The 14,314-nt window shown below is 38.4% G+C and overlaps 1 protein-coding gene across 1 annotated transcript in view; it reads right to left on the reverse strand.

The window, feature by feature from the left end:
* The window catches only part of Asb9 (ankyrin repeat and SOCS box containing 9), a 33,443-nt gene extending 19,129 nt beyond the window's left edge, over positions 1–14,314 (reverse strand). The window contains exons 1-2 of the mRNA XM_027946521.2: positions 14,139–14,314; positions 4,760–4,839 (exon numbers count right to left, since the gene is read on the reverse strand). Of these exons, the coding sequence (XP_027802322.1) occupies positions 4,760–4,839; positions 14,139–14,232 (174 nt within the window). The 5' untranslated portion in view covers positions 14,233–14,314. The remainder of the gene's footprint in view (positions 1–4,759; positions 4,840–14,138) is intronic.

The following is a 14,314-nucleotide window of genomic DNA, read 5'->3' on the forward strand; positions in this document are numbered from 1 at the left end:
AAAAAAAAGCACAGTTCAACATTTATTGAATATTTGGATATTCCCTATTATGAATTGCCATCTCAAGTCTCTTTTTCATTTTTCTGTTGGGATTCCTGCCTTTATTTTTGTTTGTATTGATTTTAGACAGTGAAATCTAATGTTGAATGTAAATTATATTAGGAATTTCAAAGGATTGAAAATATTTTTAGTGGTTTTGATCCCCAGCTCCACAAAAAAAAAAAAAAAGATTTGTAGATATTTACTCCTGGTCTACGCCTTGTCTCCTCATATTTGATGGGGTAGGGAGTGTTCTGGGGATTAAACCCAGAGGTGCTTTACCACTGAGCCACACCCCCAGTCCTTTTATTTTTCATTTTGAGGCAGGGTCTCGCTAAGTTGCTTAGGGCCTCACTAAATTGCTGAGGCTGACTTTGAACTTGTGATTCTCCCACATCAGCCTCCTGAGTCACTTGGAATTATAGATATATGCCACTACACCCAGAACCTCCTTGCTTTTTCTTTTTTAATAACAATATACACTTTTAAAAAATATTTTTTAGTTGTAGATAGACACAATACCTTTATTTATTTACCTGTATGTGGTGCTGAGGATCAAACCCAGGGCCCCACACATGCTAGGCGAGTGCTCTACAACCGCGCCACAACCCCAGCCCACCTCCTTGCTTTTTTAAATATGGCCCTTTCATGAAGTTGTAAATTTTAATGAAATCCAACTTACTGATACTTTTTGTTCTTTTTCTCATGCTATACTCCTTTTGTGTCAAATGCTTCTCCCCCTCTTACAACTATCAAAATAAACTTTTCTTACCCCTTAACCCAGTTGTTCCAGAGAAGCTTTTAAAAAAAATGTGGCATTTATACACAATGGAGTATTACTCTGCATTAAAAAATGACAAAATTATAGAATTTGCAGGGAAATGGATGGCATTAGAGCAGATTATGCTAAGTGAAGCTAGCCAATCCCTAAAAAACAAATGCCAAATGTATTCTTTGATATAAGGAGAGTAACTGGGAACAGAGTAGGGACGAAGAGCATGAGAAGAAGATTAACACTAAACAGGGATGAGAGGTGGGAGGGAAAGGGAGAGAGAAGGGAAATTGCATGGAAATGGAAGGATACCCTCAGGGTTATACAAAAGTACATACAAGAGGAAGTGAGGGAAAGGGGAAAAATAATACAAGGGGGAGAAATGAATGACAGTAGAGGGGGTAGAGAGAGAAGAGGGGAGGGGAGGGGAGGGGAGGGGGGATAGTAGAGGATAGGAAAGGCAGCAGAATACAACAGACACTAGTATGGCAACATGTAAATCAATGGATGTGTAACTGATGTGATTCTGCAATCTGTATACGGGGTAAAAATGGGAGTTCATAACCCACTTGAATCAAAGTGTGAAATATGATATATCAAGAACTATGTAATGTTTTGAACAACCAACAATAAAAAATTTTTAAAAAAAAAGAAAATACCAATGCATGAGGCCTGGCCTAGACTAGCATTTTTATTCTTTTTAAAAAATCATCCTGAATCATTTGAATGATAAGCTATGATATAGAATGACTAACTACAGATTTAGCTTTTCCTTTCTTGGACCTAATGAGAATTTTTTATAATTTTTTCTTTGTTTTATATTCATTTGAATGCCTTATCTTATTCCTCTTACTAAAATATCTTTTTAGTTTGCCAAAAATGCTTTTCAGTATTCTTTGAATATCTAAAATGCCATGTAGATTGTAAAAAGAAAATAGATAATATTTGTGATGGCTGTAACTGAAATAAATAATTTACATATATCACCTCAGTAAATTTTGTCAAGCCCATTTATGTTAGATTTAAGTTAGCATAATAGATTGAATTTTGGTTCTCAGGACATTACTCACCTATGACAGTATAACACATTCACATCCTTCTCATGACCTCATATTAACAAAACATGTACTTTCTAAATCCTTGACTTTAGAGATAGGTCATGTGATGTTTTAACCAATGGGATATTAGCACATTGCCATGAGCAAAGATTGGAAGTAGTGTATTCTTGCAAGGTTGGGCTTGCCCTGCTCTGCTCCAGCCTTTTGCCAAAAAAGATAATCCCTCAGGTAATCAGTAGTCTGTAAGGGATGAGAGAGAATGTGTAGCAGAGCTGTACCCAATCCACAGCTTGGAGCAGAGCCCAGTCAAGCCCAGCTTAGACCTGCTAATCCAAACACTCATTAGCAAGAAATCATGACTACCACATTATGCCACTGAGTTTTGGGGTGGTTGCTGAGTTCTGAGGTGCACTGATGCAGGTAGTTATCAGAATGTTTACTTTGTGAAGACAAAATTGAGGCTCCAGGATGATAACTCACTCAAATAATGTGCTAGAGCTTAGATAAAAACATTCTTCTGGCTGATGTTCAGTAAACACATAAATAACTGAATATAAATAAATGTCCAATTTAACAAGTAATATATAAAAGCTGAAATTATCATTTTTCATCCTATCAAAATAGAGTTGATATTTCATTTTATCTGAGAAGTAGACTAACATTTTTGCTAGAGTTATGTTATAATCTATATTTCTACTTATAATAGGCTGCTGCTATGAAAGACAGCTTAAGATAGTGGCTTAGGATAGTATAAAATTTTTCTTTAGAAACTATTTTTCTTATAGGAGGATTTCTTAATCTATTTAGGTCCATGAAATTGCATTTTTTTTAAAAAAAAGAACTTTTATTTTCACTAACCTCTACCTGAAATTCTACATGTCCTTCAATAAATGAATGTAGATAACAAATCAAAATAGTAAAAACAATTTATACTACTGTCATCAATAGAAATCACTGATATTTTTATGCACTATGATTTTTGCATGTATTTTTTATTTAACTTATTTTTTATTAGTTCTAATCAGTTATACATGACAGCAGAAAGCTTTTCAATGCATCGTATACAAATGTAGCACAACTTTTCATTCCTCTGGTTGTACACGATATAGAGTCACACCACATGTGCAGTCATACATGCACTTAGTTTAATGATGTTCATCTCATTCCACCATCTTTCCTACCCCCATGTCCCCTCCCCTTTCCTGCATCCCCTTGGTCCAATCAAAGTTTTTCCGTTCTCCCCACACATACACACCCCATTATGGATTAGCGTCCACTTATCAGAGAGAACATTTGGCATTTGTTTTGGGGGGGTTGGCTTACTTCACTTAGCATGATATTCTCCAAATCCATCCATTTACCTGAAAATGTCATATTTTTATTCTCTTTTAATGCTGAGTAATATTCCATTGTGTATATGTACCACCAGTTTCTTTATCCATTCATCTACTGGAGGGCATCTAGGTTGCTGCCACCGTTTAGCTATTATGAATTGTACAGCTATAAACATTGAAGTGGCTGTGTCACTGTAGTATGACCTTTTTAAGTACTTTGAATATAGACCAAGGTGTGAGATATCTGGGTCAAATGGTGATTCCATTTCAGGTTTTCTAAGAAATCTCCATACTGCTTTCCAGATTGGTATGTATTTTAAATATCTCTAAATATAGGCTTATCCTACTTAAAAATTATGATAGTTATTAGAATCACCACTAGATCTTCTTTAATGAATTACTTTAAAGCCTACATGTTATGTCACAAATTTGTTTTAATATTTTGATAGATTTCCTCTGTTTTTTATGTTTTATGCATTTAAAACTTTACTCAAAGAAGGGGTGCATAGACTTAGTCAGATTACCAAAGAGGTCCATAGCACAGAAGGTACTAAGAGTTCCTAACTTAAAAGATACAGTATAATTTTAGAGAACAAAACTTTCTGAACAAAAACGTGATTGGGATTTTGAATGGTGACTTGAACTATTTTCTTAAAAATATCTTTATGTGGGTTCCCATTAGTTTCAAGCCAGCAAAACCCAAATCAGTGTGCACTGGAAATTACAATGGAGAGGCAGAAAATCTAAAATCAAACTGTTCAGAGCCACAGTCAACTGGGGATTTAACAGAACTTAAAATGTCTTTGAAATGCATTGTATACAAATGGAGCACAACTTTTCATTCCTCTGGTTGTACACTATGTAGAGTTGCACCACATTTGCAGTCATACATATACATAGGGTATTGATGTTCATCTCATTCCATCATCTTTCCTATCCCATGTCCCCTCCCCTTTCCTCCCTCCCCTTGGCTACAAGACTACATATTTTAAAAGACATTTTCAAGCATTTACTATACATTAAACATTTTCAACATTAGCATTACTGACATTCTGGGATGGATAATTTTTGAGGGGAAGGGCTGTCTTGTGCACTGTAGAATGGTTAGCAGCATCCTTGGTTTCTACCCCCTAGATGCTATTATCACCACCATCCCACTGTGACAACCAACAATAGCTCCAGACATTCTCAAACGTCCCCAGAGGGATAAATTCATCACAATTGAGAATCCCTGTTTTACATGACAGTTTTTAAGAACACAGATTATTGAACAAAGTGAAGGCAACTTGAATGTGCTTACTTGCCAGTTACTCATTTAATAGATATTTAGCACAATACCTACTGTGTGCTTAGCATTGTACTAAACTCTGGTATCATGCCAGCCAACAAAGAAGGAAATGATAAAATAACCAAGAAAAATGAAAAAAAAGAACAAGATTCACCTCATGTGGCTCGATAGGAAATTCGTATCTTAATATCAGTCTACAGTTTCTTTTTTCTAAGTTTGACATAGCAATAGGATGTGCTTACTATTCACCATTTTTTTAAAGAGCTACCTGGCTGATGAGGTTCCTCAGAGACAGCACACGTCCATGGATTGCAGCTTCATGCATAGGAGACCAATCAGACACCACATCTGTATGAAAAGGGAGGAACAGGTCACATCCTACTAATGCACTTAGACTGGGAGGCTCCTTCTTACCCAGCAATTTAGAGCCTAACAGGTCCTGAATGGAGGCATAGGAGTCACTCAAGAAAAATCCCCAACAGGTCTTCAGCACTTCTCTATTGATGTTTCTTGCACACATCTGAAATGTCTGGATAACTAAAGAACTATATGGTCAGAGCCCAAACTGGGACCAAAAGAGGCAGATTGGGAGATAATTATGTTAGGTGAAAATAATCCAGGCATGGAAATACCAGAAAGACAAGTACCACATGAGCTCACTCACGTGGAATCTAAAAACTGATCTCATAGAAGTTTCGAGTAGAGTAGTGGCTACCAGAGGCCAGGGAAAAGTGGGGAGGGAAGGATAAGGAGAAGTTGATCAACATGTATAAAGTTACAGGTAGGTAGGAACAAGAAGTTCTGCTGCGCTACTGCACAGGAGGATAATTGTAGATAACAATTGTGTACAGTATATTTCAAAAGCTAGAATAAAGGATTTTGAAAGTTTTCACCATAAAGAAATGATGTCTGAGGAGATAGACATATAACCTAACTTAAACATTGCACAATGTAGATATCAAACCTTCACATGGTTCCTCCATAAATATCTACAACTCTTATTTTTACATATCAGTTAAAATAAAATTAGTTTTAATTCAACAATTTTTCAGAGCTGTTATTGATTGATTGACTTATGCATTATAATTGTACCTAATACCTAATAGTGGAATCTATTATGCCCTATTGGAACATGCAAAAAACCTTATTTGATCAATCTCATTCCCCAGTACCTTCCCTTTCCCTCATCTTCTCTCTCCCCCTGATCTACCACCATATGATCCAACCATCCCACTCCTTGATATTCAACAAATTTTTTAAAAGAGGCAGATTGGGATGATAGATGACTGTACTTCCATTTCACACTGGTCTCAAAGGCAAATGGCCCATTTAGTTAAGTGAGAGCTTCACTAATTACCAGCATTAGTGTGTTAAGCTGTGTTTGCCAGTTTAGTTTCCTGCATGAAATGCAAACTTTGGCATCTCAGCAAACAGTGCCATATACTAATAGTAGTAATCATGTAATTACATACACCATTAGGTTTGGAATCAAATCTAAACAGAACCTTATCTATTTATGGATTACCTCCTGTCCTAATATCAAGCACAAATCAGACCTTGAAACAGGGATATTATTTACCCTCCAAAAGCAGTGTGCCAGTGTGGTTAAAAGAAAGCTCTGAATCTAGACCCACTTGACCTCTTCTGAAAGTGGGCCCCATGAACAGGTTCTGATCTTCAGTTTCCTTTTTAGTAAAGTAAGGACAGCAATATACATAGCCATGGCTCAGTACATATTATCCACAATTATTATCTTTCCCTAACACTAAATTAGAATCTCAATTACATCCCATAATCATTGCTATTTAAAATAGCAATTTTATAGTCATATAGGAGGAACAAATAGCCACATAGGAAAAAAAAAAGCCTGTTATCCCTACCCTAACACTTTAAATGCTTTCATCTCGCCTTATAATTAAGTGTGGATGTACTTAATGAGGCACAGACCTGATTTTTTTTCTCATCTCAAGCTGCATCTGATTTCTAGAACAAACAGATGCAGGAAGTGAGTGTGAAGAGACTTGCCTGAGCTTGTGTAAGCGCCAACTCTGCCTGCTTTGGTAAACATGTGATATACATGCAAGGTGGATGGTCTGAAACCAGTTCTGCCTTGCTTGAGAACTCATAGCTTCCTAAAAGCTGAAGAAACCTGGAGAACCAGAGTGGTGACTAATGCCTTGCAAACTGAAAGGCCATGAAGGAGAAGGCAAGAACACTTTGCATTTAACACGTGGTGGTTATGGCCTGCCTGCCACCTGGAGCCATCAGTGCCCCGGAAAATCTGTCCCAGTGAGCAAATTACCATCGTTCCAGATGGATTCATTAAGTATCGAGTACATAAGAGGAAGGAAGCGGAATGAGGCCACCTACACATGCCCATCCAATGCTTTCCTTGTGAGATCACTAAGATCTTAGGGCAAAGTACCTTAAGTGGATGTCTTTTCCCACCCCCAAATCCTCATGCTCATTCAGTGTCTCACAGCATTCTTTTAGATTCCTAATTCAGCAACAATACTGCTGTTTCTAGGACTTGGAATCTAAATTCCAGTCTACAGATATGAAAATATTTAGCTCCCAATTAGAATTAAAAAGACAACTAAGTGCACTCCATTGGTCCTGATAATGCAAAATATCATTTACACAAAATCTTGAGCCAGAAAGAAAAAAAAAACAAAAATTAAGGAAGGTTTTGAAAATCAGTTTTAAACAGATTTGCAAGTGCATCCTAATGGATCACTACATGTGATGATTAGTCCAGTTTTTCTTCCAAGTGCTCAGCGGCTAAGAAATAGAGCTGCCACAGTCCTCAAACTTCTTAAAGCTCTAAGATTATTAGAGCTGACAGTCTAAACCGTCTAAGCATTTATTTGGGGTCCTAAATTGTAACTGTTCAGATGTCATAAAAATATTACAATTATATTATTAAATGTAGATAAAAATGGGGTTTACTTTCTACTTGTTCATGATTGAACCATTATTTTTCCTATTTAGGGAAAATAGAATTATGTACTTCTCTGAGAGAAAAGCAAAAGCTACCTGATGTTTTGCACACAGAGAGAAGATAGTATCTGCAGAGCAGATGGTCTGCGTCTTTCTGAGAAGTACAGAGGATTGTCCTGGCACACATAGTAAGGGGCTGACAATACCAATGTCCATATCGAGCTAGCTAGCTAGCTAACAGCTTCATTGAGCTATAATTCACATCCTATACAATTTTCCCATTTCAAGTGTACAATTCACTGCTTTTCATTACATTCACAGAGTTGTGCAACCGATACCACAATCAATTCTAGAACATTTTCATCACTCCAAAATGAAATCCCATGCCTATTAACATTCACTCCACATTTGCACTTCCCCCAAACCCTGGCAACCATTGATCTATTTTCTGTCCTTGTGGATTTGCCTATTCTGAACATTTCATGTAAACAAAACCACACAATATGTGTTGCTTTATGACTGGCTTCTTTTGTGTAGTCTAATGTCTCAAGGTTCATCCACATTATAGCATACATTAGTCTTCATTCCTTCTTTGCTCAAATATTCATTGTATGGATGGACCACATATTATTTATTTATTCATCAGTTGATGGAATTTTGTGTTGTTTGCACTTTGGGTCTATTATTAATAATGCTGCTAAACATTCATGTACACTTTTTTGGAGGATGTATGTTTCAATTCTCCTGTGTCTATACCTAAGAGTGGAACTGCTATATGATAATGATGATATAATGTTTAGCCTTTTGATATTATATTCCACTTTATATTCCCATCAGTAATGTATGGGGCAGTGCTTCCCCTCCTAACTTAAAAAGTTGATCTAGGGTTTGTTAAGCCTGTCACACTATCCTATACTACTGCCCAAAAAGAAAAGCATGGGTTCTTGTGAAGCGTCAATCCATCTCATATTTATACAAGATCTTTGCCCTCAGCAGGTCTCGGAACAAACTGAATGATTGTGTAAAAACCTGGAATAGTGACAATGGATACATTAATATTTTTCTAACATTCAGAGCACACAGATTGTGTGTGCATGCACATACATGCATGAGCGCACACAAACACACATATACAGTTTAGCAAACACCATAATTTGCAACACAGATTAGTCCACTTGCTCTTTCGATCTGGAAAACAGTGAAGAGATTAGCAGAGACTTGCACCTTGTGAAATTCAAATGAGGGTCTGCCTGTGTTTAGATGTGAGGTGTCCCCCAAAAGATCATGTGTGAGACAATGCAAGATTTAGAAGAGAAATGATTAGGATATGAAAGCCTAAATCCAATCAGTGAATCAATCCCCTGATGGGATTAACTGAGTGGTAACTGAAAGCAGGTAGGATGTGGCTGGAGGAGGTGAGTCCTGTGGGCATGGCTATAGGTGTATATTTTGTATTTGGAGAGTGGAGAGTGGAGTGTGTCTCTCTCTCTCTCTCTCTCTCTCTCTCTCTCTCTCTCTCTCTCTCTCTCTCTCTCCTTTCTGATCATCATGTGAGTTGCTTCCCTTCCCCACACTCTTCCACCATGATGTTCAGCCTCACTTCAAGTCCCAATGAATGGATCTAGCTGTCTATGAACTAAGGCTTCTGAAACTGTGAGCCCCTAAATAAACCTTTCCTCCTTTTACAGTTGTTCTGGTCAGGTCTTTTAGTCACAGCAGTGAAAAAGCTGATTAAAACAACCTGGTAGGACTTGGTGCTCCTCCAGCATTTCCCAGGGCCTATCCCTCAAGCACGCAATGAGCTGTAGGCTCATCATGTGTCTAGTTAAGACCAGAAGTAGCCTCACCTGCCTTCCTGCTAACTGACAGCTAGAAACAGCCAACTATGCAGAAAAGGGGACCTAGTTTCCCTGCCAAAATGTGGATGATGTTCACAGTAGGAGCATCATGGATAAAGGGGAGATTGAATATTATAATACTCTTTTCCCTGAGTCCACCAAAGTCTTTGAAACTCAAGGGTCATTATCTACATGCACATATTGGTTTTTCTGCCAAAAAAAAATAGATGAAAAATGAGGTCACTGGCAGCACAGGTCCAGTAGCATATCTCTTAGGTAAAATGGGGCAGGGAGCTCTCATAACAAAACCACTCCACAAGTCCTCTAATTGGTGCCAATAAATTTACCATTTTTAAGAAACTCATGTCTCTATCAAACCTACTGCACATTAGGAAGGCTATTTCATTTTTATTGCACTTTCTGGAATGATTTCTAAAACTTCCATTATTTCAGCAGAGATTTTAAATGCACTAATTGGTACATTCTGAAAGAGCTATTAGCGAAGCTGAAAGCACTAGTGAAGGCTGGGCAGTGGCATTAATCTATCCATCTCGGGAAACATTTTGCAAGGTCAATAGGAGAAAAGACCTCTCTTTTGGGTTGTCCTGAGGGGATAGGCACATTTGCCTCTGGTTTTTGGAACATGATAATGATGGATTCGGTGGCATGATTCAACATCGGAGAGGATCTGGGTATTGTGTTTGCAATCACAGTGGACCTTAATTTGATTCCAGATAAATGCAAAAGAGAAATGGGAGTCTCAAAGTCAGAAAGAGGCAAAGAGAAAGACCCACTGAGACAACTCTTGGGCAAATTGCATCTGCCCACTGCAATTCTTTTTCCAATTCCATCATCCACCGTTGCTCACTCACTCATTTGCTCTCTCTCCATTCTCCATGGGAATTTTACATTATCACCTATTCTGTTTAACGGACAGATTTCCCTCAGAAAACTTTACCCTGATGAGGTCCACCAATATCTAAGAATTCACCATAAGAGAATGAATTTTTTTCCCCATTCAATGCCTGTTCCTATCTGTTTTCTGTTTAAATGTGAAAACTCTACAGGGTGGCTCAATAGAGTGAAAAAAAGAAATTCCTCTTACAGGTGTAAGCCTGCAGGCAAAAATCCAAAGGTCAAATACTAAAAATGGGAAGAGTGGTCATGTATTTGGTTGAGTTGTGGTGGTTAGTTTATCCTCCAATGTATTTTCCAAAGCATCTATGGACTAGATATGAATTAGTTTCTTAGGGTTGCCATTAAAAAGTGCCACAAACTAAGTGGACCTAAGACAATAAAACCTTATTATCTCACAGTTCCAGAGATTAGAAGTTTGAAATCAAAGTGTCAGCAAGACCATGCTATCTCCAAAGGCTCTAGGGGGCTATCCTTCCTTGCCTCCTCCAGCTCAGTCAACCAACACTCATCCCTGACATTCCTTGGCTTGTAGATGCTTCACTCCAACTTCTGCCCCTGTAACTACACAGCATTCTCCCTTTAAGTGTCTTCTCCATTCTTGCAAAAATACCAGTAATGTGGAATTAAAGGCCCACATACTCCAGTATAACTTCATTTAAACAAATGACCCTATTTCCAAATGAGGTCCCATTCTGTGTTATGGAGGGTTAGTATTTCAATGTATTTTTCTGGGAACACAATTCAACTCATAACAAGGTACTTTCAGGAAAGAGATATTCTTTCCCTGCTCTTGGGACAGGAGAGTCGATCTTTAAAGAAATCTCTCTATAAAGAGTTGGCTGCCCATTCTCACAGCCTTTCCTCCCTCCTTCTGGAGAAGGAGGCAGAGAAAAGAACCTGCAGGTGAAGATGGGAGCAGCAAAATTCCCCAAGATGAACCATCCCTGGGCCCTATTTTCCCTCTGACTTGTCCTTGTGCCAGGGGACATGCTTCAGCAGAACTGAATTTCTCTGGATGGCAATTTGGAAACAGCACTCTGAGTGTTCCACATTCCACACTTCACCAAGGTCAAAACTTGAGAAGCATAAACAAATGCAACCAGCTATAACTGAGGTTTTATCCCAAGTGCAAGACTGGTGCAAAGCAGAGAATGACTCCACTTTAAGTAGGAATTGGGAAAAAGACTAAGAGGGTTTCATGGCAACAGTTGCCCAGCTGGGTGCAGAAGGTGTGAGTAGGAATGTGTCAATCTGATTCAGAGGAGGAGTTGAAAAAGCAAAGGTGTCCAGGAATCTATCCTTGTGTATTGCAGTTCTCTGAAAACTTTTCTTCCCTTAGTCCGTGCGGAATTACAACATCCAGAGTCTTCCTGCTTCCTTGTCCAACTCACTGGTCCCACATCCTTGACCAGAGGTCTGTCCCAGGGCTTAATCCTTGGCTTTCAGCTCTTGGCCATCAGAAAATTTGTTCTTTCACTGACTTTGAACCACAGCCCCTGCGCAAAAATATTCTGAGGTCTGACTCCCAACCTGTACTTTTCCCAGTCTCATTCTTGTATCCTCATGCTGTCTAAAAGGCATAGTTATTAGTATTTTTTTCTTTTTTATTTGTTCTTTTTAGTTATACATGGCAGTACATGTATCTTGACATATATGGAGTATAACCTCCCATTCTTGTTATTGAACATGATGTGGAGTTACACTGGTTGTATATTCATATTTGAACATAGAAAATGTATGTCCCATTCATTCTACTGCCTTTCCTATTCCCAACCCCCACCCTTCCTTCATTCCCCTTTGTCTAATCCAATGGACTTCTATTCTTCCCTCCTCCCTGCATTATGTCAGCATCAGAAAGAAATTCAGCCTTTGCTTTTTTTAGGACTGACTTATTTCACTTAGCATGGTAGTCTCCAGCTCCATCCATTTACCAGCAAATGCCATAATTTCATACTTCTTTATGGTTAACATCCTCCCTTCCTCACTCATTCCAAAATCAACTTTCCTTCCCAACTTGCCTTTTATCAGGCTCTCCTATCTGACACTAATTTAGGCTTGACAACTTTACCATTTGGAGATGACTTCTTTCTTTGAGCCCTTATATTTAATCAAGCAATATTGCCTGATTATTCTTTCTTTGAAATTGTCACCCTTTCTCTGTTATTTCCAAGGTTTGATCCAAATGTAACTTTCTATGTTTATATTAGTGTAGTGGTTCTCTGATCACCCCCATCAGCATTACCTGGGAGCTTGCTATGAATGAGGGTTCCCAGGCCTCACCACAGACCTACCAATTCATCAGAAGCCTCACCACCTGCATTTTAGCAACCTATCCAGTTGAAGTTGAGGTACACAAGTTTGAGAACCAGTGCATTAGTGCAGCATCTCCTGTGATGCCATCACAGTCTATCCTAACTATGGCTACTCAGTTCATTTACTTACATCCTTGATTACTGCTAGGTCTCTGCTCCAGAACTATCAACACCTGCCAACTCCCTGGCTCATGAATGTTAAATTCCTCCACCTAGCTTTCAAAGCCTCATTATATGGTCCCATCTCTCCAAATTTGTCTTCACTAGACTCCCTAAAACATTCTGCATTCTAGCTCTCATAACATGTTCACTTTCTAAGCAACACACCTTTGAGTATAACACTTGCCCACTTCCACCCACTCCTCCTGCTACAACCAGCATTGGATTAGGACCTTTAGAAACCTTGAACAGTGAAAAGTGGCTAGTTCCTCTTTCCCACGTGGAAATGAAAATCAACATAATACTTAGCTGTAAAATAACTGTGTACAAGTCAACCAAATTACTGATTCTTTCCCATAGTTATTAGTTTGCTACTTAAAACATATATTTAACAAATTCTTTTTAAAATGGTGATTTTTGGTGCCACACTGCTTCCCTAACACTTCAGATCTGTGCTCAATGTATCCACTGACTAATTCAGTTTTGCCTTTGTGGATGAAAAGACTACTCACCATTGAGTATTCCACTTGTTTTGTGAGTAAAATCAGATGAATAAATGAATGAGTGAGCAGATTTCTCTGCTCAGTCAGAGGGAATGTATTTTGTATTTTATTTGTTCCAGTGAAGTAGGAGATTAATAACTCTTTGCTGACTTCAGAGTCCCTGTTGTTTGTCCCCTGATTGAAAAATATTGTGAGCAGCCTACCAGTGTCAGGAATGTAATTGCAAAATTGAGTGTTATAATCTATCCTCAAATGCCTAGACCCATTTTTCAGAATCCTTTCAACCAGAGAGCACCTGCTGAATGCTCACAACAGAGTGACAGTGCCTGTATGTGTGGGCTTCTATACAGAGGTGAAAACTTCTTCTAACAGATGAAGCTCATGCCTCTCCTTTTAAAGTGAATCAATCAGTGCTCAGTGTTTCGACATCATTTATAAACTCAGCCTTTTATGCCAACTATCCAAGACGTTTTTACTGTTGTTGTGGTTTGTTGTTGTTGTTGTTGTTGTTTATTTGTTGTTTTTGCAGTACAGGGGATTGAACCGAGGGCCTCGTGCATGCAAAGCACAAACTCTACTATAGCTGAACTACATGCCAAAGCCCACCTAAGACCTTTTAATACAATAATTATTTTAGCATTCAATTTTTTTCTTGATTTATAAATTACTTTTAATCCTCTAATCCAATGAGTAATGCATATGATCCACAAAGAATGATTGTTTGGAGCTATAGTTTTTACTGGAGAATAATCTATGATAATTAAATTTGTGTCATCAATAGGATACTGCAAGTAGAGGTGTATACATTTTTGAACAACCATGTAAAAGACCTATACCAGCAAACTGTGGACATCTGTCCAGCAACTGCACCCTGGACACATGTCAAACATACCCACTGAAATCACCCAGCCCTCTTCTCTCCTAAGCAAGTTAACCACCCTCGCCAGCACACTGATTTCACAGCCCCTAAGACTCACCTCTCATCAATGGGTTTGAAAGTAGCCTAGTATCAGGATAGCCTCCTGGCCCCAAGGGCTTACTGCCATTCTTGCCCCCTTGTTCACCAGCCATGGGGCTCTCCTGGTCCACGTTCCACTTCAGTTGCTTAGGAAAGTCCAAATTCCAGGCTCCTCGTGCTCCTGGGAAATTCCAG

This window comes from Marmota flaviventris, chromosome X, assembly GCF_047511675.1.
Source record: "Marmota flaviventris isolate mMarFla1 chromosome X, mMarFla1.hap1, whole genome shotgun sequence".
Lineage (NCBI taxonomy): Eukaryota > Metazoa > Chordata > Mammalia > Rodentia > Sciuridae > Marmota > Marmota flaviventris.